This window comes from Miniopterus schreibersii, assembly GCF_964146895.1.
Source record: "Miniopterus schreibersii genome assembly, chromosome: 2".
Taxonomy (NCBI): Eukaryota; Metazoa; Chordata; class Mammalia; order Chiroptera; family Miniopteridae; genus Miniopterus; species Miniopterus schreibersii.
This window is the reverse complement of record NC_138102.1, coordinates 177,896,208-177,924,045: the sequence shown is the minus strand read 5'-3', so window position 1 is coordinate 177,924,045 and position 27,838 is coordinate 177,896,208. Positions and strand designations below refer to the sequence as shown.

The 27,838-nt window shown below is 51.6% G+C and overlaps 1 protein-coding gene across 6 annotated transcripts in view; it reads left to right on the top strand.

Moving 5' to 3' along the window:
* Positions 1-25,876, top strand: part of LARGE1 (LARGE xylosyl- and glucuronyltransferase 1) — a 401,066-nt gene extending 375,190 nt beyond the window's left edge. For all 6 annotated transcript variants that reach the window (XM_081128709.1, XM_081128708.1, XM_081128710.1 and 3 more), the window contains exons 11-15: positions 4,161-4,324; positions 10,321-10,599; positions 19,152-19,298; positions 22,011-22,206; positions 24,385-25,876. In XM_081128709.1, the coding sequence (XP_080984835.1) occupies positions 4,161-4,324; positions 10,321-10,599; positions 19,152-19,298; positions 22,011-22,206; positions 24,385-24,582 (984 nt within the window). In that variant the 3' untranslated portion in view covers positions 24,583-25,876. The remainder of the gene's footprint in view (positions 1-4,160; positions 4,325-10,320; positions 10,600-19,151; positions 19,299-22,010; positions 22,207-24,384) is intronic.
* Positions 25,877-27,838: the final 1,962 nt, after the last annotated feature.

Below are 27,838 nucleotides of genomic sequence, written 5' to 3'. Positions count from 1 at the left end.
GGAAAATGTGAATATTTGTGAGTGCAGCAGGTCTCTGCCTCCCCTGGAAATACATGCATTCATTCCTCTAGAGTCACAGAACCATCTAGTGTTGGAACTAGGAAAGCCCCAGATATTGATAAGGCACTGTAGTGAGTTGATGTACATCCAAGAACTCGAAGGATGTCCACCTGGAGGAAATATCTCAGCTCCTCCTTTACTCATCATATGACCTTGAACAAGTGGTTAAAGCTTTCAGGTAATGAATGCCTTCATGTTTAAGACAGGATGACAGTGATCCCTAATGCATAGAGTCTGTGTGAGCATTACAAGAGACTGGACCTGCAAAGTGAGTACACGACCTTTGAGAGTTATTTCATGAAGCCCAAGCTCCTTGTCTGCTTAGGGAGTGGAGAAAATGACTTGCTCAAGGTCACATAGCAAATGAGTGTCAGAGGGGGGAATCTGTCTCGGTTTCCAGTTATCCCCATAATCTCTCTCTCTCTGGTTTTTCCTGGCTTCAAATAGAAGTCCTTTTGGCCAGACCCCAGGGACACACTTCCAACCCCTCGGAATCCGTATCCCTGAGCTCTGGCATCTCAGAGGTCAATCTAGGCCACTGTCCTTAAGCATAGGAAGGAATAAATGCAAACTGCTTAAAGGGCATTTTCCCTGGAGCCCAAATCTCCCTTGAGCCCAAATCTCCCTTTTTCTCAGCTGGCTGCCCAAAGAAGCAATTTAGCAAATGCATTTTATCTCAGGAGGATCTGTCTTTTGTTTCTGTGACTGGCTTGTCAGGAGCCCCTGCCTCCCCCTCCGCCAGCCCGAGTGTGGAGTGTGGAGTACAGAAGCATTCAGGTCCTGCTAATGAAAGCCCTCCCTCCAGCTCAGCATCTCCCTGGAGAAATTACTGGTACCCTGGGTGAAAAGGAGGCAGTTTTTAAGCTGCTCGGTCTTCTCCTTGTATGACATCAGCCATGCAGTCAGCAATAAGCAATCCTAGATTAGAATTTGAAAAGGTACATAATGTAATCATGATAACACTGCTTAGGTTTGTGTAGCAGCACTCTACAGTTTGCAAGGCACTTTTACATGCATTTGCTCATTTGAGAAAATTGCAGGGAGTTAGTTAAATACGGAAAAGTAGAAAGACAATAAAATTCATCTGCGAATCCACCAATCAGAGGAAGGCCTTGTCGACATTGTAATGGGCTCCCTTTGGTCTGTTTTCTGTGTGGGTTTTTGTTGTTTGTCTTTTCGCTGTATTGGGAACATCCCGCATATGCATTTTTATGGCCTGCTTTGTTCACCGAGAGTTGTGTCTTCCACCAGCTCATTTGGTCCTTCTATCCATCCCCCAAAGAGGAGTAATTGTGTTGTGAAAAGGTCCCTGATTTGGGAAGACTGGGTTCTCCATCCAGGCCTTCTCTCTAGCTGTGTAACTGGCAGGTTACTGAAACCTGAGCCTCAGTTTCCTCCGTGGTAAAACAGAGATGTGTGCTGAAGGAGTCAACTAATAAAGCAATGCACCTGAAGAACATTTGACCCTGCATCTGGCACATAGTAGGTGCTTAGTCCATATTAGCTAAGCAGAGCTGCAGTATACCATGTTGATAAGAAGTGCATTAAAGCTTAAGGAAGGCATCTGGTGGGTGCAGAGTCCCATCGAGTCGGACACTGTGGGTCTGACTTCACACCTGCTGTGCTTCCCACAATGCCCAGTGTAGTTGGTGAACAGCAGTATCCCTTGGGCCCTACCCCTTAAGCATGGGAATGGCGACAGGTGACCTTGGGATGTAGATGCCACCAAACCACATTCTTGGTACCGTGAAGTTCATAGATGGGGGCTACTCAGCCCCTAGCATTGTTGATAGACCCGCACCCCAGAACAGCCTATACCTGAGGTTCCAGGAGCACTCTCATTGGTCATTGTTTCTTTTCTTAGCGTGTGGTGGTTATGACTGTGTCCGGTGCAGGCTCGTTGAGCACACGTGATGGTCTAGATGGCCCAGGTTCGGGGGACTCAGAGATGAGTGGGACACAGCCCTGCCTTTAGGAGCCCACTGTATGGGTGCTTAGCAGAAATCGGCTCTTGGAGCCCTACACCTTGGAATGTCGTTTCCCCCAACTCAGGGTGTGTACCTGTGAGGGGAAGAGAAGCCCCCCCCCCACACACACACACATACCTTGTGTCTTGGTCACTGGTTTTCTTTCTCATGTGATGATCTTCTTTGAATCTTCATCAAGAACATTGTCAGCAAGGACCTGGGTTTAACCCTGCAGGTCAGAACGGGTCACTCAGCTCACAGGATCTTAGCTGGAAGGGGAAATCCAGTGCCCTGGTCTCGCACTGTTGGGAGAGCGACAATATTCAAACAGGCAAGGACATCGAATCAAAGATGAAGAGCTAAAGAGTATCCCTGATTATGTCCTTTTAATAGTTAAGAGTTTTAAATAGCTGAGAATGCCTATGTCACTGGGTCTCAGTGATCCCCACGCATCACTTGAGAATAGATGGGCGCCTTTGAGTTGGACGTGGCCGTCTGGAGGATGCTGTAAGCACTTAGTGGGCTGGGAGGCTACCCGCCCGATACGTGGGACAGGCTCCAATAGTGAAAGCAGCTCTATTCACAAAATGCCAGTGACCCCCCTGTCCGTTGTCCATTGCTGCAAACCTCGGTGGCGTATGAGAAGTGTTTCCTGAGGCAGCTCTGCTGATCCTGGCTGGGCTCCCTCCCTTGTCGGGGTGTCGCTCACCCTCTGGTTGCCCCGGTGCCTCCTCCAGGCAGTGGTGGAGGTGGCAGTGGTAGAGTTGGCACTGGCACACCCCCTTGAGGCCCCACCTCAGGCCTGGGGCAACACCGCTTCCCTACCTTTAGATGTGACTGCCACACAAGTCACAAGTCCCGCCCAGATTCAGCCGTCGGGGAGACAGGCTCTGCCTTTCAGTAAGAAACACTGGGAGTCGCGTGAGGAAGGGGCCGCATGGGGAGGGGGGGAACTGGGGCAGGAGTGGAATCGTCTCACAGCTTCCCTCTTGAGAAATGGTGCCAGAGCTTCATCTATCAAGGCAACGGTCTCAACGGACACAGGTTTTACAGGAGCAAGTTAATATGTTTTCTTACTGGTTACTACACCATTGGTTTGGAGACCTTAGGTATATACACATATAAAATCTCTGTTACTTTCAGCCAGGCTAGTAACTCTAGCCAGGTAAATTTTAATCTATTCAACTACACGTCCTTGTGTGACCGACAAGGCTAATGCAACAGAAATAACGTTGGAACCAGCTGGGTGGCTTTCGGCAAAATTACTATTTTTTAAAAATCGATTTTGAAGTACAATTTGCATGTGATAAATGTGAGCATTCTAAGTGCACAGGGTGTCGAATCCTCACAAACCCGCCACACCCGCGTGATCGTGACCCAGAACGTTTCCGTCGCCGGCGCGCTTCCCTCCCGCCTCTTCCCAGTCCGTTCACTCCGCCCACACACGTCCAAGGACCTAATTCCTGTCACCATGAGCATTCCTTCACTTTCCCATGGCGACTCTTCACCTGCACAGCAGGCACACGACACCTGCCTGGTAGGGGTAGTGTGGGGTTTGCGGGCACCTGGGCCAGCAGGTGCGGGCCTGGTGCACCTGCATCCGCGCTGCCTGAGGCCGAGTCCCTCGCTCCTGCTCGCAGGGGCGCTGGCTCGTCACTAGTCGGGCAGGAAGGCGCAGAGTGGAGCCGGACGAAGAACTTGTACACGCAGATTCATGAACTAAGGCTTTCAAAGAGCCAGGAAGGAGAGACGGAAAAGCCGAGACTGGGCTCTGCTCCGTTCAGGTTCATTACTCTTTTCTGACAGTTGTGCCCCTATTGCTTGGGAATGTTGTGCTAGGTCATCAAGGAAAGGTGGATTGTTTATAGGGCGTTCGCGGCTGGCTGTCCACTTATTTGTCCCTGATCTCCACCATCACCCCGAGCTCAGAGCAGTCTCGCTTCTCAGAGGGCGAGCTGCCCTTCATGGACTCCTTTTTGAAATTAGAGTAAATTGCAAAAGGAAATGAAACCAGCGATCTTGTCCTTCTGTGTTAGACCGTCCACAATGTCCAGTGGTGACAGCCTCAGGGCAGGGCCGTCCCCAGGGCCCCGGGGCTTTCCTTCTTCCTCAGCCGCCTCTCCCACCTTTCAGCTCCAGAAGCAGCTGTCGGAGCTGGATGAAGACGACCTGTGCTACGAGTTCCGGCGAGAGCGCTTCACCGTCCACCGGACCCACCTGTACTTCTTGCACTACGAGTACCAGCCCGCTTCCGACGACACGGACGTCACCCTGGTGGCTCAGCTCTCCATGGACAGGTAGGGCAGACGGGCCCCCCCTCCGTCATAGGGAGAAGGGAGGGGTGGCCTGGGGGGCTGAGAATACTGGAGCCTGGTCTGGCAGGCCTTGTGTCTCCCCCCTTCTCTGCACTGAAAACCCAGGGCTCTTGTCTTTCGGAGATGGGGGTGGTTTGAGGACAGAGGGAAGCACTGATTCTAAGAAATGGAGCTCCACTTAAATTGCCTCTAGGAAAAGGGGGTGCGCTGCAAGGAAAGGTGGACTGGAACCACAGTTGCCCCGGGAAGGCAGTTGCTGTTTGTCTCCTGCGTCTCGATGCGCAGAGATCCGCTGAGCCTGTATCAGGCAGGACTGACGTGGCTCTTGCGTGGCTCACAGTCTAATGCCTTGGTTCTCAGCCTTGGCTGGGGACAGGCCCAATGACCTGGGAAGCTTTTAAAACAAATTCCCCCACTCCTGCACATCCAATTATGATGCAGCAGGCTGGCTGGTGCCTGTCGGATTGATTTTTAATTTAAGAAACATTTCGGTGTGTGTTGGGAAACCTTGAGTCAGAAGGAGGCCCTGTGTGAATGCCACAGCGAACCGGGGGAGGTGGCATGAGGGCTCCGGAGCCAGGCTCCCTCTAGGTTCCCTTCAGAAAGAGTGAGCGTCATCGTGGCTGTGGCACCGACAGGTCTGCTCCGCTCCCAGCCGCTCCAGGACTTCTCCCCCATCCTGGCAGCCAACGGGACTGCTTGAGGACAGAGGGATCCCATCCTGATTGGGAGGGATCCTGATCGCAGCATCCTTGCCACCTGGCCAGGAGACACCTTCTCTTTCCTGTTCCTTCGGCAACATTGGTGAAGTCGTAACTACAGTCCCAGGGGATTCTGGGGCTGACAGGTCTTCTGATTTTGGCCAGAGGAGGAGAGAGAACATTGGCTGAGCTAACAGGTCCCATCTTTTAGAGCCATGCTGCTCAGAGGGGCCCTCACAGCATCACTCCGGAGCTTGTTAGAAATACAGCTTCTTGGGCCCCGCACCCCACCTATCAAAGTGAAATCTCTAGGGCGGGGCCCAGGAATGTGTTGTAAGAAGCCTCCCGGGGGATCCTAAGCACCTTAAGCATGAAAAGCACCAGTCTAGAGAGTAAAAGCTAATTCTTCGTGTAGCAGCCAGAGGGATCGTTTAAAAATACATACCAGGTGACGTCGTTGAAACTCTGATGATGTCTCATTGCCTTTAGAATAATCCAGCTGCCCACCCTGCCTTCAGGACCCATGTCCCCTGACACCTGCCCACTCCCAGCATCCCCGCCGGCCTGCCCCCCTCTCCCCTGTTCCACCCCCACTGGTCCTACTGCTTCTTGCTTGAACTTGCTAAGCTCGATTTCATCCCAAGGGCTGTTCCTCCTTCTTGGAGAACATTTCACCCAGACTTTCTCAGGCCTGGTCCCTCTCACCATCAAGGCCTCTGCGGCAGGCCCTCCCTGGCGAGCCCTCAGGGCCACTCTGTCCTATTTCCTGTTCTGTAGCCTCTCCAGCCCTTAGTTCCCCTGAATTTATCCTGCATTGCTGGTTGTCTTCTGCCCTCACTAGAAGGAAGCTCTGGAAGCACAGGAACCTCGTGCCCCTTGCTCGTTCTGGGGCCCAGCACAACACCTGCACGTTGTAGATATTCTGTAAACATGGGTTGGGTGAATGCGTGTTGGAAAGCCAGGGAGAGGACCTAAGGAGGAGCCACCGCTGCCCTATACTGAGTTCCTGCTGTACGCCTTTAGCTTTGTGCCACACGCTCTATAGTAGGTCAAGTGGGCTTGTTCACGTGGTGGAGCCACAGGTCCCAAGGGCGGCGAGGGGAAGCCCCAGCAGACAAGCACTTTCTGACTCCCCGCTGTGTCCTGTTTGCTAATGTTTCATGGACCAAAGCAAGTCATAGGGCCAGCCCAGTCAGCGTGGGCAGATATTACCAAGGGTGCGATAGAGGGAGAGGAATGATCTGGAGCCATTCTGCAATCCGCAAAGGTATTATTATTCCCCATATGCACGTGTGGAAATGGGAGCTCAGAGAACCGTCATCCCTTGCTCAGGGCGACTGGCATGGCGTGGAGTCCAAGCCCAGAGCCCAGAGCCGCACCTCCACCCCCGGGCAGCCCGCTTGACTCCCGGGAACCTGATTGGAACCAGCCGCCTTGTACGGAGAGGGTTTCCCGTTCCAGCAGAGGCTGAGCGACACCTGCCTGGACCGCTTAGGCTGACTGACGATCTAGGATCCCTTCCATCCCTGGTCTTTTAGGTTTCTTATTTGGCCATCTCTCTGCTAGGTCCCTGAGCCCTACACAGACTGTGGGAGGCTGCCTGTCTCAGGGCACCCCTAGGGAACCCCCCGCCTGTTTCTAGATCTGCCGGGCATGTCTCTGGCCAACCCTGAGCCTTTGTCCCCCTCACCCCAGCATGAAGCGACGGCGGGCTGTGCGGGGAAGTGGAGAAACATACAGGACAGCCGGGACTGTGGGTCCTGGTGCTGGCTCTCCACTCACTCATCCTGCTCCTCGGCAACCACGCCCCTCTCCGAGGCTGAGCTCCTTCATCATAAAAACGGTGTAATCAGACTAAAAAAAATCTCTAAGATTCCTTCCAAGCTGACAGTTCTTCAGGTTTAGAATTAATCTTGGCCTCTTTTTTTTTTTTTTTTAAGTCCTTACCCAAGGATATGTTTTTATTGGTTGGGGGGGGGGGTTGGTTTTTTTTAGAGAAACAAAGAAAAACATCGATGTGAGAGAGAAACATTGATCGGTTGCCTCCCATATACCCCCAACCAGCGATCAAACTCACAACCTGAGTGTGTGTCCCGACCAGGAATCAAACCCACAACCTTTTGATGTATAGAATGACGCTCCAACTAACCGAGCCCCCCGGCCGGAGCTAATCTTTATCTCTTGAAACGCTCTCCATTGGCCCAGGTCCTCACTGGTCAGGTACTTGATCTTCCTGTGTAAGGGACAAAACAGACTCTGCACAGAACTTTGCATTAACAAGAACGACACAGGGACAAACCTTGGGAACAGGTTTGGGAAGAGACTAGGAGCAAGTTGACACCAGAGTCAGACCACACTCTTGTTTGAGGAAACAGGCAATGAGGAGAAGGCATTTGGGGACATTTTTCTCAGCCTGACGCCAGTCCATATTAAATAATAATCCAGATCCTGGGTGCTGGGGTCAGACAGACCTGGGTGTGAATCCAGCTTCTCCACTTTGTAGCTAAGTGACTTGAAAGATGTTCCTTCACCTCGTTGAGCTTCCTCGTGGAAGCGGTAGAACAGTGCTGCAAATCTCAACTCTAGTTACTGTCAGTGTCACACGTGGGAACAGCCAGCATGTGGCTGCCCACGGTGTGCAGCAGATGAATGATAGAGATTAGTTGTATTAATATCACATTTTATATGTTAACCATCATTGTGACCAAACCTCAGGGGGTCACCATTGTTCAGGGCCTGGCAGAAACCTTGGTTGCAAAGGTTGGAGAGATCGGGGCTGGTGGCAGAGACACAGAAGTGGGTTGTATCATCTTTAGTTCTTGTTTGCTAAGGTTCCACAGAACATCTGGCACCATTCCCTGTAAAGCCACGTGGATGTGACATTTGTCACACCAGCAGCACCTTTCTCCTGAGTCCCTTAAGTATTCTGTGTCTCTGTTCCGAGTCTAAACTCTTCGCAGAGCTCACAAGAAGGATGGCTCCTGGGCGGGGCTTCCTCGCTCGGAAAACTCAGACACAGAGGCAAAAACCAAGTCAGTGGGAGAATCCACCACGGGCGCTGGCCTCTCCTCACACCCACGCGTGGCTCCCACCTCCCACTCCCTCAAGCAGCTCTTCTCTCTACATATTAGAAGTGATCCTTGCCCTTGACTCCCCAAATTTCAAAGGATTTGTACAGACGCCCTCCCAAGTGCAGAGTCCCCCCCCACTTTTGCAGAAGATGAAACTGGGGTGCAGAGGGGATCATTCAGACCCCCAGATTTGAAGAACCCAGCAGACCAGGGCCTGCAGCAGAGGCCAGATGCAAACTTCAGAGATTAGCTTTGTGGAGAGTACAATGCCTCCAAATTCCTGGCTCTGGTCAATTTGATTAGCAGGTGTCACAAAGTCTGAGAAATGGAGGGCATTTTACCCCGTGAGTAACTTAATCCTGCAGGGAGAAAGAGGAAACCAGTTGAGGCAGAATTACGGAGAGGACACTGAAAGCCCATCCAGAAAGCCACAGACACAGGATAGGTGTGCCCGTGGTCTTTTGTTTGGAAGCACAGAACCTATTTCCTGGTAATCGCCCAGCTGAAGTGGGCACTCCGACCGGGAGACTGCCGATTAGGTACCTCTTGCTGGGTGGGGAGAAAAAGTGAAATAGACTCCGCTTTTTCCTAACCAGAGCTTGCATGTAGCAGGCGCTTCTGATGCCTTGAAAAAATACTGTCTTTATAGATTTCTCTTTGTTTTCGCAGAGCCTCTCTGTGGGCTCTGTTCTTCCCTGTTCTTGGCCGGTGCCTCTCAGGTAGCCTTGCAAACTGGCTGCAGCCCTGGGACAGTAAGGGCTCTGAAAAGTGAAGATGGGCGGCATCACCCAGGCACACTTTGGTCCCCAGCACTGACATGGTTTCTGTTCTCTTTACTGAACACCCAGCGTTATTTTCTTCTCACCAGCCCCAAGGCCCTGTCCAGGTGGTACCTGTCTACACATGTCTGGTCCAAGCCCAAGAATGAAAGCTGACTGTATTATTGGTAGAAGTGGGGTTCTTGGGTTACTGCTGGAATAAGCATTTCCAGAGGTCCCCCCCCCAGGAGGATGGGATATTATAGAAAGCTTTATTTCTATGGAATGACACCCCTGAGTTTCCAAGGTCCCATTTCCCCTCTTCCTGCCATGGAGGAAGTGTAGGTGTGGCTTCAGCAGGGCTAAGATCAAAGCCAGTGTCCAGAGTTTCTACTCCATGTTGGAGCACAGGTCCAGTCCAGCATCAGGCCAACTTAGTTTGTGTTCCCCACTGCAATCCATCAGTCCATTGCATGTGAGGTCTGCAGGGCCACATGGCTATGGAGGGAACACGGGCGAATGCAAGGAAGCAAGAGCAGAACCAAAGGAACCAGAGAGCTGAGAGAAAGAGAGAGTTCCTTAGGGTATTATGTATCCCAAGTTTTTGTGAGCTTGCATTGGCTCCACCCCTTCTAGCCAATGATTTCTATTCCCAGGTTTGACTGACAGGCACTTTTGCTATGTCACCCCAACTTCACTGTGCATGCACCTATCTCCCCTTTGTCGGGCCCCTTCCCCCAGTGATGTCTGTGGGGAATGGGCCGGTGGTTCCCTGGGGAGTGTGAAATTGCAGCTTCCTGGTGAAGCTGCCCAAATGACATGCTTATAAGGTCTGGCCTCCCCTTTGCTCTTTTTCTGTTATTAATAACCAGCTAATTACAATGGTTTCAACTGGACCTCTGGAGCCTCAAGTCCTTCATCAGGAGAATGGGGAGAAGGTGCACAGGGTTGTTTTGGGAGAATCCTGGAGGGTGTGTGATGCATAGCAATGAGTTAAGTGATTGCAGATATTATGACTCCTGTATTTACTGCTTGCTTCAATGGTCCTTTTAACTCAGGGCCTCAGTTTGGCTCAATCTCCTGTGCCTGGTCACTGCTTCAGTAGCTCAGTAGAGCTATTTATCTTTTCTGAGAGAGGAGGAGAGGGATAGAAGTTTTGAGATGGAAGGGGATCTTTTAGATAATGTAATCTTCCCACCCTGCTGAAAAGAAAAGGCTTATATTGGGATGTGACTTTCTCAGTATCACTCAATTAGAAGCAAACAAAGACCAGGGCCAGCAAGGTAAGTGATTTTATGCCCATTTGGTAGATAAAGGAGTTGAGGTTTGGTGATTTGTACTCAACCTGGTTGACCAAGTTTCCATGGAGGTAGAGTCCCTCCAGGAGGCCAGGTGGAGGATGCATGGATGGGGCCATCTCCATGGCTTACCTTCCCTGTCTTTTGCAGGCTCCAGATGCTCGAGGCCATCTGCAAGCACTGGGAGGGGCCCATCAGCCTGGCCCTCTACCTGTCTGACGCCGAGGCCCAGCAGTTCCTCCGCTATGCGCAGGGCTCCGAGGTGCTCATGAGCCGTCAAAATGTGGCCTACCACATCGTGTACAAGGAGGGCCAGTTCTACCCCGTGAACCTGCTACGCAACGTGGCCATGAAGCACGTGGGCACACCCTACATGTTCCTGTCCGACATTGACTTCCTGCCCATGTACGGGCTCTATGAGTACCTCAGGTAAGGGCCTGCGGACACAGGCACACATCTGCCAGAAACACAGTGCCCCCTGGGGTCACCCCCAAGTCTCCATTTCCCTCGTGAACAGATTGGAGGGAAGCCCAGCTTGCCTCCTGAAATGTTAGTGGCAGAGCGTGGTCTAGGAAGCATCTCTTTTGCCCCCACCCCAGTCCAACGTTTTTTCCCTAGGTTCTATGAAAACCTCATTCCTTGTCCAGTTTGGGGTCAGACAACCTTCATCTAACCATCTAGAGAGATCAGTGCCTATTCTGTGAAACGAATCATAGTGATGGTGGTGGCTAACCCTTAGCGAAGCCCTTGCTGAGTGTCAGGCACTGTTCTGAGTGATTGACACACAGGGTGTCATCCCCTCTCCCTACGGTGCCTGCCGTGGGTACTAACTATGATTATCTTCATTTTCCCACTGGGAGATGCAGGAGTGAGGCTGAAGCTGTTAGCCCGAGGTTACACAGCGGGCGTGCGGGGGCTGAGCACAGCGTGGCCAGGCCCTGTGCACGCTCACCTGCACGCCGCGTCTCTGCCTCTCCAGTGCGCCTTCCCCACTCTCCCCGTGGGGAGGGCCAGGCATCCAGGGGCTGGAGAAACTCAGCTCCTGAAGGTGTAGATGGCTGTGTGGGGAGTGACATTTATATGGGATAGCAGTCTAAACTGAGCGGGACTGTAGAATTCATACAGCCCTAACGTCCCCAAGTGAGAAAGCTCAAGTCCCACGGCATAGAATCTACACTGTAAATGATCAAACGTTTTTTAAGTTCCTTACCACTGTCATTTGTCAGCATACGTTACCTCTGCTACCGCGGGAGGGCTTGCCTGGGCCCAGGTACCGGGAGAGGTGGTTTGCACATATTAATTACCCCCTGGATCCACACCTCACGTCCAAAAGGCAGGAGTGGTGACCCCCCCCCCTTTACCATTGGAACAGTGAGGCTCAGAGAAGCATAGTCATCCCCCCAAGTCCACACAGCTGGCTCTGGGATTTCAACCCACATCCGTCAGACTCCGAGTCTGCAGGCTGCTGTGTCAGTACCTGTCTGGGGCGCTGGGGTCTTTGGCTGCCCCAGATGGGGCAGGACCTGATCTTTCTCGCTACTCCCTTCCTCTGTGTGTGTGTATGTGCGTGTCTGTCTGTGTGTGTGTGTCTCTCGGTCTTTCTGCCTTACTGTGTCACTCTAAAAAGAGCTTCCAGAAGAGCTGAAACCTTAGAACTGAAGCTAGAGTGTAGGTGGGATGTGGGCGCCCTCCTGCCCTGTTCTCTCCAGCGAAGACGGCTGTGTTCTCTGTCCACTTCTGCCTCGGGTTTGCTTCCAGGGTTCTCTTGGGGGTTCGGAGCATCAGTCCCTCCCTGTGAGCAGGAGGAGCCCCCCTCCTTCCAGCCTTGCTGTTAAGAACAGTGTGAGCGACCTCGGGGCAACATAACCCTCCTTCAGGGAGGATGAACGGCGTCTTTCCAGACAGCGTCTGCTGTGGTCCAGAGCCGGGAGGACCCAGCTCCTGACCCACACCCCAGGGGGCACTAGGGACGGAGCTGTGCTGCTCCTGCTCCAGCTGGGCGGGAATCCCAGTGTGTGGGGTGAGGGCGCCCCCATGTGGCCAGACAGGGCTTTCAGCCGCTGATTCCTGTGGCTTCTGCCGCCGGGCAGTTTGCAGGGGGACCGCTCTGGGTGTCAGGTGGAGCTCCCAAAGGAGCAGACGGTGGGGATGAGGAGTGACCTTGACCAAGAAGAGAGAGCCTTCAGGACCGCTGCCCTCTTCTACGCTTCTGGGCCTCCGCAGGAAGAGCGAGCCCTCCTTAGAGGCCCGTGCTCTCTCCTCTCCCTGTCCAAGCGCTGTTTTATTACTTCACCTCATGGCATCGTGTTTTGAAGAACATTACACCTGAGCACTGTGTTTGTATGTTGTCTTCCTACGCTGTGTTGATCAAAGACGTTACTAAACACTAATCAAGACTGTACTCAATGTGAGATGCCCAGCTTGCCCCGTAATTAATATCTACTTCGTTCCAGAGTCACCTGAAATTGTAGTTGGCTTTGGGCACCTTGTCACAGTGCGTGTGGTTCAGGGGTTCTGAAGTAGTGCACAGGGCTCCTAAAACTCCACCCCTTTCTTCACGGCCCCCGTGGAAGCCCAGGGGCCCCGAGCAGAGAGGAAATGATCTTGCCTCCACCTCTTGACTATATACATGGGAACCAAGACCAGAGAAAGGGGGACTTGCCCGTCCAGAGTGACCTTCCTGATATTTCTTCTCCATCCATTAGTGTCCATTTATTTTTTTATTCATTTAGTAGATAACAATGTATAAGGCACCTACTACATGCCCCCACATCCATGACCCATGCAGATAGGAACTGTGAATCACAGAGCTTACAGAAAGCGGAAGAAATGCTTAAAGACACGGGTTCTTTAGGTACTGTGATGGGGGTGCCCGGGTGGTGGTGGCCTAATGCGAGGCTGGAGGGAGCTTAGGAAAGGATGCCCTGAGCAGTTAGGTCTAAACGGAGGCCTGGAGGCTGAGTTGCAGTTGGCCAGGAGAGGTGGCAGTGTCCCAGGCAGAAGGAGATATCCATGGATGACACCGTCAGAGATGTCAGCCAGGGTGGTCTCGCGGGACTTACTGTAAGACGTGCTAAGGAGTCGGACTTCGTGAAAATCCTGAGGATGGCGTGATCGGCTGTGTGTGTAAGGAAGGGCCTTCAGCTGCATCGTGGGAGGAGCACAATCGGTAGGACCAGAGGAGGGAAATACTGCATTAATCCATGTGGGAGATGATGGAAACCGACCGGTCAAACGATGGGAAATAGCAGCAGAGATGGGTGGACAGACCAGTGAGAGACTGTGCGCCTGAAATCGAGAACTGTCTGCAGAGGTGTCTGGACTTTAGAAGGGAAGCTCTTCCAGATGTTGCCCCCAGGCCTTCCCCTGAGCCGCAGGGCCTGCACTGCCCCGAAGCCCTGCCCACCTTGGCCTGTTTCTCCCGCTGGCCCCTCTTGGCCTGCTGTCCCCGTGTGCTTCCTGAGGCTGAGCCTGACATCACGGTGTTGGCTTTGAGGGTTATGGTGGGCGAGGCACTGGCCGAGACCCTGGAACCCTTGAATCTTTGTTCCAGCTCACACTCTGACTTAGTGAACGGTGCGACTTCCAGCAGCTCTGTTCTTTCAGCCTGTTTCTTGGTTGTAAAATGAAGAAATGGACTTATATCAGGAGTCAAAACTCAGATGCCCATAGGGGCCAGGATCTTGGCCTAGAGGAGCCAACGATGCTGAGTGTGATTGAGTAGGGGGACCACCACCCCCATCAGGGCAGCTGGTGTCTCCACTATAACTGTGGGATTATTGCCTGGGGGATGGAGAGGAGGGCAGGGCTAAGGTCTTCTTGTTTCTCTAGAGGAGCTAGAAATCTGGATTTTCATGTTTTAGTTTTAATGCTGAAACGAATTTAAAAAAACAAACACATTGTTGAGCCGGACCATGTCCGCAGTCTGAGTGGAACCTCCCACCCCCTCCTCTGACCTGGATAATTCCTAGGCACCAGAATGTTGAGAATTGGGAAAGAATATAATTCTGTCAGAACCCCTAAATAATCATACACTGTCCTTTTTCAGATGAAGATAAGCGTATTGACTTGCTTTTGGCTTAGGAAAATGTTTCCCATTGAGTGGGATGGATTTGTTTCTGATCCAAACACTGAAAGTAGCTGTGTTCTGTGACCAGCGTTTGTCGCATTGGTTTGGGACGAGATTAAGGGTACTGTTTGCTGAGGTGGTCGTGGATCCCAACAAGGCCGGGGGATACCCCTAGAAACTGACTTCTCCAGCGTAGGTATGCAGCAGAATGCTCTTCCTGAGTGCTGTTAAAATACGAATGTTAAAAATGATAGTTATAATGCATCCAGCCCTTATCTTGTGCCAACAACTCTGCCAGCTGTTTTTTGTATATTTCTTCTACTCTTCATGCCTCCTTAGGAGATAAGTGTTATTACAGGTGACCAGACCGAGGCCCCAGAGAGGTTAGACTTGTGTCCGAGGAGGAAGGTGGCCTCCCCTCTATGCCAGCCTTCTCTCTATGGAGGGCCAGGTCACTCTGAAACCCCAGGATCCTAGGGCAAGCTGATGGGCAGTCCTCTCATTGGACCCCCAAACTCTTGCATCACCCTTCGGGGGGCCTACGTAGGTACCAAAAAGAGTTCAGCATCCTAGCTCCCTAAGCAGTTGCTTAGCAACCAGCTAATATTACAATAAAAACAGATCCGTTGGAAAATAATGAAGTCAGTTATATGCATGGACACAGCTACAGAGTTTCACTAAAGTCTCTCTCCTGCCCCTTCGCCTTTTCTTCTAGAGAAAGTCGTGCAGCTTTTAGTCTCGGTTTCAGAAACATCAAGTGAAATTCAGCCGGGGCCGTGGCAGACCTGCCTTTGAGTTCAGGTTCTTGTACACGTGTCAAGTGTGCAACTTGAGGCAGCTTGCTGCATCTCCCAACCCTCTGTTTACTCAATTAATGAAGGGGAAAATAATAGTCTCTTGCGAGGAGCAGCAGGTACTCGGCAGGAGGGAATTTTGTCCTTTGGCCTATGCACAGCACTCGGGGTATCGAACTTCTTTGCCAGGCCCCCACCCCACCCCGATCCCTCCACCTTGAGTACAGCCCGAGTCACTCCATCTAACCATCTCCATTTTCTTTCTTATAAAATGAGAAACTATATGCCCATATTCATTCAAGAAAATATTTAGTGAGCACCTACTGTGTGCCAGGCAGTGTGCCACATCAGGATAGTGCTGAGTCACTCAGACCTGCTTTTCAGTGCTGCGTACTCCTTAGCACCTGCTTGACCTTGACAGAGGGACCTGACTTCTCTAACCTCCTTCCTCTGTGAAACAGGGATCATATTATTTCTTCCCTCTGAAAATCCTGGGAAGAGTAAATGTAATAGCATTTGGAGAGCACCTACTACAACGCTGGGACAGTCTTTATTCCACAAATATGCATTGCATGTGTATCTGCCGTGGCTGGCTCTGTTCTAGGCTCTGGGGGTTCCTGCCCTTGGGGTTCATGTTCTAGGGGGCACTCCAGCTGGACGCTCTGGTGCTGCTGTTCTTGTCATCAGTGCAGACACAGAGATAAAAGGTCCAGGGCCTCAGGCTCACAGGCAGGTGACCCAATGTCATGGGCAGGGAAGGCCTGGAGGACAGGTGATGGTTGAGTTCCAGCTTAAAGGACTAACAGATATAAAGGCATAAAATTTCACCCTGGCCGGTGTGGCTCAGTTGGTTGGGCATCGTCCTGTGCAACAAAAGGTTGCTGGTTCGATTCCCTTTCAGGGCACGTGCCCGGGGTGTAAGCTTCATCTCTGGTGGGGGGCATGCAGGAGGCAGCTCCTCAATGTTTCGTTCTCACATCAGTGTTTCTCTCTCTCTCCCTCTCTCTTCCTCTCACTTTAAAAATCAATTTTTAAAAAAATATTTTTTAAGAAAAAGCATAAAGCATATGGCATGTTTGAGGAATGTTCTAGGATGGCAGAGGGATCGCAGGTGGGAAGACAGCTGCCCTCAGCAGGGGGACACAGGGCAGGCTCTCACCTCCTGCACTAACCATGCAGAATCCTCACCGTTGTCCAGTGCCTAGAGCTTAACCCGTCCCTGCTGCGCTTTGCAGACATTGCCTTGACTTTCTAGGGGACAGACATGTGGCCCTGGGCAGAGTCTCTATTCCGACGTGTACGGGAACAACAGATTTCAGTGTTACTCTGTTCCCTCCAGGATGACGCCTGACCACCCTCCCCCATCCCACCTCCTGGCTCCGAATGGCGCTCCCTAAATACCTGTTGAAGGAGCACAGGAGCCTGAACCAGGCCGGTAGGGGTGGCGCTGAGCAAGGCCAGCTGGCTGCCTGCCAGGAGACATTACCAGGTGGCATTTCCTTAGGTTAATTCGTCATTTTAATCCTACTGGAAATAGCATTTAATGTTTATCGAGCACTTATTATGTGCCAGGCACTATTACCATGTATTTTGTCATTTAACCTCACAATTCATTTTCCAATGAGGAGGTTTAGCTTAAGTCGCGTGCCCACAGGCACAGCATGACTGGTGGACAGTTAGCTTTCCCGGGGCTCATCCAGAGGTGTCCCTGCTTAACGAGTTCACCGATCCAGTCGCCTGACGGCCCGTCTCCATCACCGTCACGGTGGCCATGTGATGATCACAGGTGGCCTTTATCAGGTGCTTTCTCTGGGGTAGAGAACTATCTCACCCCTCCACGAGGTAATCCGCTTAATCCTCACAAAACCCGCAGTCCAGGTACTAACTCTGCTCCCAGCTCACAGAGGAGAGAACTGGGGCAAAGATGTCTCGAGCTCAGGAGTACAGCTGCTGAGCGCCCGGGTGGCACCTAACCTGGGCCGTCTGCCCAGAGGCGCCTTCCTGATGAGGAGCTGACTGCCGGTGACCGTGGCCAGCGTGTCACACGGGGCCGGCACAGAGAAAGCGCCCTGATGCTTAGCCACAGCCGCTGACAGTCAACGTCAGGGCAACGGGGTAATTAAACAGGGGTGATGTTGAGAATACAGAAGATAGTGACTATGGAGCCCCAAGCACAGAGCAGGGCGCCGTAAACCAGAGCTCTTTCAATTTACCCAGAAGCTCAAGCTCAGCTTCTTTACTGCCCCTCCCTGACTGACTGGTTCTCCCTTTGATGTGTTAATACCATCGAGGTCAGAGAGGGATCTCCGGGGCTCTCAGTGTGACTCTGCAGGTCTCTGACCTCACCCCTCCCCGCATGCATTTTCCACCTACACTCGAGGGCAGGCTCATCTCCCTCATTTGCAAGTCCTGGCTGTGGTCCCCACACACCTCCTGGAAGCCTCTCTGCCAGGAGCTTGTTTCCTTGGCAGCTGTGATAGAATCCGAGTAAACCCTGTTACCTGGCCTCCAGTCCAGGGATGTGAAGAAGGGCCTAGATGGGCTGGGCCTCCACGGATGGCAGAGCAGATAGGCGCAGCTTCGCTCTACTGCTGCTTTCCTCTGCCCGAGGTGGGTGGGTGTTTATTCAGATGCTGTCCCCTGGCCCTGGCTGAAAGCCCTGCTTACATCTAGTACTGTTGCTGCAGGGCCGTTTAAAGGGGTGTGGGGCTTCTCATAGCCTTCCTAAGCCTCTCTCTCGCATGTACACATGCACTCACACATGCACACACATACAGGCACGCACGCACGCACGCCTGGCCTTGCCCCTCACCGACTGACTGTCTCTGTGGCCGCATTAGCCCTGCTGCCGATGGCCATCTGCCAGCCCCATCACTGGTTTGGTTTGCACGACACCCACACGCTAGTTCCAGGAATAAACTGAAATCTGAAAAGTATGGGTGAAGCTCAGAGCCGGGCCTCAGCTTCCTCTTCAAACAGGGCTCACCCCAACTGCACCCATCTCTCCTGGTGAGCACCCCAGCAGAATACACACGCCCAGGCGGTCTGCGGAGGACCCGGGAAGGAAAAAGCACAGGATTGCCAGTGCCCTCCCTGCACCAGGCACTGGGTAGGCCTGACAAGTGTTATCTCTTCATGGCAACCTAGTCAGGGATAAGGGTTTTCCTTCCCCTTATAAGGATGGGAGGGTTAAAATGCAGACGATACATGCTGTGTGTCTTTAAGTGGGAGAACTACGATTTCACCCCAGCTCTGTCGTTTCCAGGGGGCCCTCTTCCCCATGCCATCCTCTGTCCCCACCTATGACAACTGCCGATTGATTTCTTTGCTCCCTGTGTATTTATTGAGTGCCTGCTGTGTGCCTGGCACTGGGCCATGAACGGCCCTGACATCAGGCCTAGCAGAGCTGATAGGTACCTAGCAGGCAACCTGGATGTTATTACTTCTGCCATCCCCAGTGACAGAAATAGCCCAGGACGAACAGTTCCAAAGGGGCACAGGTGCAGGCGAGCAGAGCCGGGCAAGGGAGGTGCAGGGGTCCAGCTCCCCTCCCTGACTGCACGAAGCCTTAGGAGAAAGTGACATCGTTCTGGAGTTTCTGAAACAGGTGGGCGCTCCAGTGCAGGCCTCTGCTAGCTGCATGGGGTGGGTCCGGCTAATTTAAAGGCTCAAGGGGTAGAAGAGTCACGGAGATAGGACCTGAAAATGCCCAGGTTGATCTTTCTTTCATCGGCGTATGTCCGGCTGCTGCTGTGTGGCCAGCCCAGTGAACCCCGCAGGCCGGGCTCTAGCCCCTGGAACCTTGGAGACCCGCCTGCCGTGCTTGGCTCTGGGAGGGCCATGCACTGTGAAGTGAGAGAGGGTCCCCAGCCCTTGCCACCTGGCCAGGAAGACTCTCGCTTTCTGGCTCAGAGACAGCAGTTCTAGGCTGGAGTCCGGAGGGGTTTGGGCAAGCTGCTCGGCCTCCCTGGGCCTCCGTTTCACCGTCTATAAACCGAGAGGCTGACTTGGGCTTTCTCTCCTGCACCTCCCTGAGCCAACCACCGCCCTGCCCTTGCATGGGGATGGCCATCGCCAGGCATCACAGCGACCCTGTCTGTCCTGCCCTGTCCTTTCAGGAAGTCGGTCATCCAGCTCGACCTCGCCAATACCAAGAAAGCGATGATCGTCCCTGCGTTCGAGACGCTGCGCTACCGGCTCTCCTTCCCCAAATCCAAAGCGGAGTTGCTGTCCATGCTGGACATGGGGACTCTCTTCACGTTCAGGTGAGTGGCCCTCATGGCTGGCCCTTGGGGGTGCCCAGAGGTCTCCTCGCTTCCAGAAATCCACACGCCAAAGCTGTTCGCCCAGAAATTTGTTGCTGGCCTTGGACCATTAGGTGTACCTACCCCGGGGACACGTAGGATCCCTGCTGGGTCTCTTCGCAGAGCAGTCTGGAGAGACAACATTGCCCCTGTCTGCTCCTCTTTGAAGAGAAGCCTCCATTGTGAAGATAGAAGAGTGGCCAACGCATCCTTTGAGCTAAAAAAAATACATTTCTAGAAAATGTGATTTTATTGAAAGATTGAAATGGTAACTTGGGTTTTCATACCACTCTGAAGTTTCTAGAAGGGTTTCTCAAACAAACTTTATTTTGAGAAAATAACTTTAGGAGCTCAGGTATGATCCTTTTATCAGATACTGAGGAGGGGAGGGATTTTGGTGGAGCCAGGACTCAAACTCCAGCTGTCTTCCTCTCCCCAGAATTCTGGAAGGTGGCCTGAAAGAGTTCATATCCCCACAAGCCAGGCCCTTATTCTGTTCAGAAAGAAATAATAACAACTTCCCTTTATTGAGTGGCTGCCTTGTACCACGCACTGTGGTCAGCTCATTTAACAAACCTATCAGGCAGAGGCTATGACCCCCATTTCACAAATAAAGAAACTGAGGCTCTGTGTGGCTAAACAGTTTGCCCAAGGACACACAGTGAGTGCATGGCAGAGCCTGGAACCAGCCCAAGTCTGTACTCATAATCAAAATACTATCGTACTGCTGGTCAAGTCCAGAATGTTCTCACCAATCAGTTTGAAGCCTCAGGCAAATTAAGACTCTGAGACCAAACCCAAGTCCGAGTCTCCCACAGATGCCGTAGCCTGGCACATTTCCAAGGCATCCAGCCTTCTAGCTCTGTCCCCAGGTGATTTGAGAACTCATTTTAAGGCCAAGTCCGTGGCCACAACAGCCGGTGTTTGTCCTACTCTGTCCATGGTTGCTGCTCTGGCCAGCAGCGTGCAAGCCACCGTGCCCGGTGCCAAATTACAGACCTTCCCTCCAAGAAGTTGCTTTTGTCACCTTCCCTTCAAATGGTGAACTCTTAGCCTCCCAGCAGCTGAAGCCTGCTCCCCACTGCACCCGGGTGAGAAGTCATCCACGCCTCTACCTGGATTCTAGGACCACGGTCCTCAGAGTGGTCCCTGGACCAGTGGCATCAGCATCCTAGGAACTGGGTAGAAATGCAGAGTCGCAAGTCCACCCCAGACCTACTGGGTCAGGAGCTTTGGGGGTGGAACCCAGCAATCTGACTGAGATGGTAATCATCCGGTGATTCTGATACAGGCTGAAGTTTGAGAACCACTGCTCAAAGCAAAGTACCCCCAGGCCTCTTCTAAGTAGCATTCTATAAAGGGTGCCCAGGAAGCCTCTCTCATCACTATTTTTTTGGAGGCCACCTGGTGTATATAGTAAGTGCTTAATAAACATTAACTTGTGACCATTGCTATTATGGGGTCACATTCATTTTCTATTGCTGTATAACAAATTACCACACATTTAAAAGCTTAAAACAATAAACATGTATTATAACACAGTCTCCAGAGGTGTGAGGTCCGGACACAGAATAACCAGATTGCTCTGCTCAGGTGGCACCTGGCTGAAATCAAGGTGCGGGCGAGGCTGCACGTGGTCCTCCTGCGTGCTCCCTGGTCGTTGGTGGAATTCTTTCTCTTGAGATTGCAGGACTGAGGTCCCCATTTCCCAGCTGTTTCTTTACCACGTGGCCCCCAGAGGCAGCTCCCACACAGCTCTTTGCTTTCTCCAGACATGGATCTAAAGGTTCACATGATTCAGGCAGACTCACCCCAGTAACCTCCCTTTCAACTAATTCCAAGGTAACTGATTAGCAACCTTAATTACATCTACAAATATCCCTTTGCCTTATGATGTAACATAATCACAGGACTGATACATTCACAGGATCTACCTCAAGGGGGAAACCATTTAAAAAGGTGATGTCGTTGAGGGTCACCTTGGACCTCTGCCTTCCACAGTGGTCTCTGGGAGGCATAACTCTGGCAGAGGCTAACCCACAGTTCTTTCCGTATAAATGCTACAGAGCCCTCCAGGGGCTCACCTACCCTTTCACAGAGAGGGTCTCCTTGCCAATAAAGGACATAGGTTGGCTTCCTAGGACTGCCGTAGCAAAACACTACAAACTGGGTGTCTCAAACCAGAAATTTACTCTCTCAGTTCTGAGAACCAGATGTCCCAAATCAAGATGTCGGCAGGTTCCTGCTTCCACAGAAGGCTCTAGAGAAGACCCCTTCCCTGCCTCTTTCTAGCTTATGCTGGTTGCCGGCCATCCTTGGTGTCCGTGACCCGTGGGAGCCTCACTTCAATCCTGCCCTGTCTTCACATGGCCTTCCTCCCTGTGTGTCCCTATATTTAGTTCACCCCTTCTTCTAAGGACACCAGTGTTGGCACCAAAGCCCCCTCTAACCCATCACCACCTCATCTTGATCACATCTGCAAAGATCCTATTTCCAGATACGCCTCTTTCACAGGTACTGGGGGTAGGTACTGAATATATCTTTGGGGGCAGACACAGTTCAACCCACGACAAGGATCATATCGGCATAGACCTCTCTTTCCTCTCGATCCGCAGCATTTGGAAAGCTCAGCTTCCTTCTTTCCATTCAGTCGCCTTTCTCCATGTGTCCCAGGTACCACGTCTGGACAAAAGGCCACGCGCCCACCAACTTCGCCAAGTGGCGGACCGCCACCACGCCTTACCGGGTGGAGTGGGAGGCCGACTTCGAGCCGTACGTGGTCGTGAGACGGGACTGCCCTGAGTACGACCGGAGGTTCGTGGGGTTTGGCTGGAACAAGGTGGCTCACATCATGGAACTTGATGCGCAGGTGAGAAGAGTGGGATGTCATGGACTGGAGGGGGGGACTCAAGCTTAGAGCTAGAAGGGGCCTAGGAGGTAAGAGCAGAGACCTAAGAGGGAACGAGTCGTGTTCAGGGGCCTAGCGTGGGAATGTGGCAGCACTAGGCCTTCGGGGGTGCCGATTCCCAGACTATTCCTCTTCTATCCTTGGGTGAGAGTTGGGCTCCAGGCCAAGACCTGGGCAAATGTGGGTGTCTTGGGACAAACCATGTCACCCCCTCATCCTCACTCAACCTAGTGCTAAAGACAAATGGTGATCATTCATCACTCAGCCTGTGAGGCATGTAAATGCCACAGAGGATGCAGCTAAGATTCAGCTAATTATTTCACCCCACGACTAAGAGTGGTCTTTTTAGGCTGTATTTACTCATGAAACCCTTTCATTCATTCCGCTAATACTTACCGTGCACCTAGCGATCTCCTGCAGAACTCAAATAGGTTAAATCAAACCAGGGTCTGCCGACATTTTCTGTAAAGGGTCAGATAGTCAATTTGGGGAGGTTCTGTGGGGCTCAGGGACTCAACTCTGCTCCTGTAGTTCAGTCGTAGGCAGTATCTAAACAAATGGGTATGGCTGTGTTCAGTAAAGCTTTATTTATAAAAACACGCAGTGGGCCAGACGTGCTGCAGTCAGTCAACCCTCCATTTAAACGACCAACAGCAAAACTAATCGGGTTAAGGTCGGGCAGATGCCTGGGCCCCTCGGCCCCCCACCCTCTCTCTCTGTCTGCTGTTCTCCAAGGCTCCACCTGGAGCACAGTGGAAATATTTCTCAACAAGAACACCCCAAATTCAGGGGAAAGGGCTGGATGCTCAGTGCTGGCTGCCCCGAGAGTCACCTGGAGAGCTTCCCAGCAGTTCCAGGATGTTTGAGAGCGGCCCCAGGTGGTTTCCATCAGCACCTGGGTCCGAGGACCACTGATACAGATGGAAGGGTATAGAATAGTGGCCATATTTGACCACGGAAAGTGTGACCTCTAGTAGCCACATTTGCAGTAATCCGTGGAAGGGATGACAGAAATGTTTAGCCTGCCTCTGCTTCTGCTCGAAAGGAAAGAACTGTTGTAATGCAGTGCGGCTGGGTGAGCTGGTCCAAATAAAGTTACTTTTTGCAGCACCGAGATCTGGGCTTTGTTTGTTTTAGGCAATTTTGACAGAACTCTTAAATTCCTCGCCTATTTTCCTTTCTTTGCCAATAGCACGTGCCAAACATGACTTTACCCTTTCTAGCGATGTCAGGTAATAATGGTGCACGCCCGACAGGTAATCCAGCCCCACCTGTAGGCACTAGTGGATCGGTAGCTCTCTCTGTCCCCATGGGAATGTCTCAGGCAGCTAAGCATTTTCTTTTCGCTCCTTTCTCACCACCAGCTATCATTTCTCGCTTCCTCCATCCTAATTTTCTGAGTGTATTCTGCTCTGGGCTGAGCCACTAGGTGACCAAAGCTTATTAGACATTACATCCAAAATCAGTGGACATAGATCTGGAACAAAGGTGTGCTGGGCTCTCCTTTGAGTTACTTGTCCTAAATTTTTGTACCTGTTTTGCTGTTTGGAGACATTTCAGTTTTGGCCCGAGTTTCTGTCTGTATTCTGTCACATAGAGGACACCGCTGGATGGTGTGCCTTGTAATAAGATGTGTAGGCAAAAGTTTTATTCTTGGTGAGCTTCAGACCAGTGGAACCCCTTTTTTATGCCTTTTCTGTCCCCTCCTTTGTACTCATCTGTGGAGGCTCTCAGATCTCCTCAAGCCCCGTGAGAAATCACATACACAGGCGCCATTTAATTGAGCAAGGGACTCGCTCAGGGCTTGCGTCATTCTAGAGCAACTACACGGGTACATGCTTACGTTTATCAAGAGCCTTTGTGGACCATGAACTCTCCCCAGCACTATGCAAACATTAGTCATCTCTCAAGGTCGGTATTATTACCTTCACTGTACAGGTGAGAAAACCAAGGCTCAGAGAAGCCAAGTACTTTGTCCGGCGCCATGGGAACACCCCGGTGGCGCCGTCCATGGCACTGCCCTCTTTGTCCCTGTCATTCCTCGCTTCATTCATTCGCTCAGTCATTTGGTCATCCCCGCGGACTCATACATTACCGAGGGTTCTTGCAAACGCTCAAGCCGCTCTTGTCTCCTTGCAGGAATACGAGTTCATCGTGCTTCCCAATGCCTACATGATCCACATGCCTCATGCCCCCAGCTTCGACATCACCAAGTTCCGGTCCAACAAGCAATACCGCATCTGTCTCAAAACCCTGAAGGAGGAGTTTCAGCAGGACATGTCCCGCCGCTATGGCTTTGCCGCCCTCAAGTATCTCACGGCTGAGAACAACAGCTAGCACCAAGAGGCCACCGCGAGGGGGCGACGTTCTGCAGGGGGAGAGCCACTGGCTGTTTGGGGCCCAGCCTTGAAACTCAAAATTAAGCAATGCTTTTTTGGTTTGTTTTTATTTGTCTCTTTGGCCCAACAAGGCTGCCCACACCACGGAGATCTGGGACAAGGATCCGTCCGGCCCCTCTCTGCCCCACAACCCAGCATTCCCAGAATGTGGAAAAATAGCTCACCCGCCTATTCTCTTCAAGACTGGGACGTGGAGGGGTGAGAGGGAGCACCGGGGTTATCCTACCACAAAGCCACAAATCCAAGCAGGTCTTTAGAATGTTCTCATTGCTTTTTAGGAAAGGAAAGTCAGGGTGCTGGGGGTCAGTCATCCCAGGAAATAAAAGCAAAAATGTCTTTTCATTCAGAGGATACTTTCTTCTTTGCCCTGCAATCTAGCTGAGTACCCAAGGCGAGGGCAATCCAATGATTGGAACCAACCATTTGGAAAAAAAACAAAACACCCAATGGGGACATTGTACGTGGCGGGACCTGGAGGTAGGGTTGACTTTATCTTCAAGGTCACTCTTGTTTCGATTTGTTTTAGTTTGGGGGGATTTTGTTTGTTTGTTTTTGGTATGGGAATCCAAAATAGAAAATCTGGTCTTTTAAGGCTCTGATGGGAAAATCAGCTGCCTCAACCAACACCCCTCTATCGGCAGCGGCCCAGCAGGGAGGAAGAGTCTTCAGCCAGTAGTCGAACGTGGGCAGCCTTCTTCAGGATCATCAGCGAGGCCCCCATGACCTTGAATTCCCCACGTCCCGGAATCCAGGGGCCAAGACGGAAAGATGACAACCAACTATTTTACAACCGGTCACATTTTCCACTGGCAATGACTGATTCCTGGGAAAAGGGCTCCGGAGGGACTGTCTCGGTGCACGTGGAAGGTATGAAGCCCTCAGGCCTTCAGGAGAACTTTCCCGACTCGTGCGAGCCCGGTTCTGAAGATGCACGTCTGTTGGGAGAGGCCCGGGAAGAGCGCGTCGGGCCCCTCCGTGTCCGTGCCCGCTCCGCTGTGGCCGGGGCGAGGTCGCGACCTCAGGCCCGCTGGGACCTGTCCGGAGGGTCGGCGAGCACCTTCACTGTTACAGATTGAGGAGACACTGGACTTTTTACCCATTTTCTTGAATCTTCAATGTTAATGTTGTGTTTACACTGACGAGACCGAGCCGGTGCCCCTCTGCCGGGCGGTGTGTGAGTCGCGATGTGCGTGGCGAGCGCCACGTTCAATAAACGGGAGTCTGGAGCGTTCCTTCCCGCGCCCCTCTGCTGTGTCCGGAGCCGCCGGGCCGCGCTTCGGGGCGAGAGCGAGGCTGACACGCAGCAGCTTCCCACGCTCTGTTCCCGGTTCACTTTTGTCGTCCTTTGAACGTTAACGTTTCCTCTCCTTGCCTGGGGTTAGGTTTCACTTTATCCTTTAACCCTCAAAGCATTTTCACGTTTCCCACTCAGTTCCTGTCTCAGCACAGATGTTCTGTCTGCCAGACGTGGGACAGCAAGGTACATCCTGGGGACAGTAGTAAAGGGAGCGCCCACCCCCTTCACAGGACCCTGGGGGTCATCTGAGGCCCCCCAGCGACCTGGTTTAGGAGACCCTGGGTGTGTGATATGCTCAAATGGATATTTCACTCAGATTTATTTTTAAAAATTGGGAAAACAATGATTAGGACTAACCCTCAAACAGATATAAGTAAGTTAGTATGTGTGTATGTGTATATCATATACATATATTACGTATACAGCAGATACGCAACATGTATATTACAAAATTAATCCATGAGTGTAGTAAAAACGAAAGCATTCCAGGAGTGTTCAAAGTCCATGTTAAACCCCCTTCGCCGTTGGCGTGTGGGAGCCAGCTCACGAGAACTCAGCGTGCATCTCTTTGCTTCTGTGTTCAGTGACATCACATATGTAGCTCAAAATTGGCAGTGACGCAAGCAGTTTACACCACAAATCAGGGCACCGCCACCCCAAGAGCTGGTTGTTAAACATTTAAAAGCACGCCAGTGCCTTCTCTTTCCTGCGTATACACATGCGCACACTCAAAAACTCCTTTCTCTAGAGAAGGCCACTGTCAGTAGATGTATCGATAGCTTTTGGATTAATTACTACCAGCGACCTCGGCCAAGTAGTACTGATTCCTCAATGTTAAAAATCGATTTTTAATTCCTTAAAGCCTTTTATTTTTTACATTTTTTTCCCTTGGCACCTGAATTGTGCCCAGCCACCTTGCTTCCACTGGCAGTCCTGTGGCTCTCGTAGCGACCATATAATTTATCATCCAAACTGGGTCACCTCCGAGAGTGAAAGCAGGTGCTAATTGCTTTGAGACAATAGGTACAAACTGAAGAATGATGTCGCTTCACGGACACCGAATTTACAAAAGCCAGAAACTGACACTCTACACACCAACAGGAGAAAATCTTATCTCCCCAAAGACAGGTACCTGACACACTGAGGTTGATCTTACTTAAGTCTCGCACTCAGGTGTTGGCCGAGGTCTGCAGAGCCAGTGGATGAATTCCCAGAACTCGCGTTGGGAGCAGCGGCTCGTTGCCAGCCCGTGTGTGGGGAGCTGCAGCCATTTGGACACGCAACAGGATAGGTGTGGATTCCTCCTGATCGCTGCCCTGGGGTAGAACCAGCCTATAAATGGGTCACACCGATGTTTTCATGCTTAAATAAACCAATATTGGCATTCAGCTGGAAGGAAGACAAGGATTCTCTCATTTAGCCCCCGAAATATTCAGTATCCGGGAGAGTTAAGATTTATTGAGTAACCATGATGTGAAGGGACATTTTGCATGCATTAGCTCATTGAATCCTTGCAGCCAAACAACACAGTGGATATTACTGTTTATAAATGAGGAAACTGAGCGAGCTCGGGAAATTAAGTAACTTCCCTGAATTCACATAGTCAATACATGGCAGAACCAGAATTTAAACCCAGGCCTACTTGTTTGAATCCAAAGCCACAAAGTAAGCAATGCTGCTCCCTTCCCCGCTAAGAAAGAAGACAGGTGAAACACTGGCAGACAGGAAGATTTGAACCTATGTAACAAGATTATTAGATGTCTCGTCTTTCCTTCAACCTTCATCCAATAACAGTCTAGGCAGAAACCTCTCCTGGATGCTCCAAATCTTGCTGCGCTCGTGGACTTTCTGAAAATTCATTTGAAAGAGACCCGGGCAATCCTGAACCACATTTAGA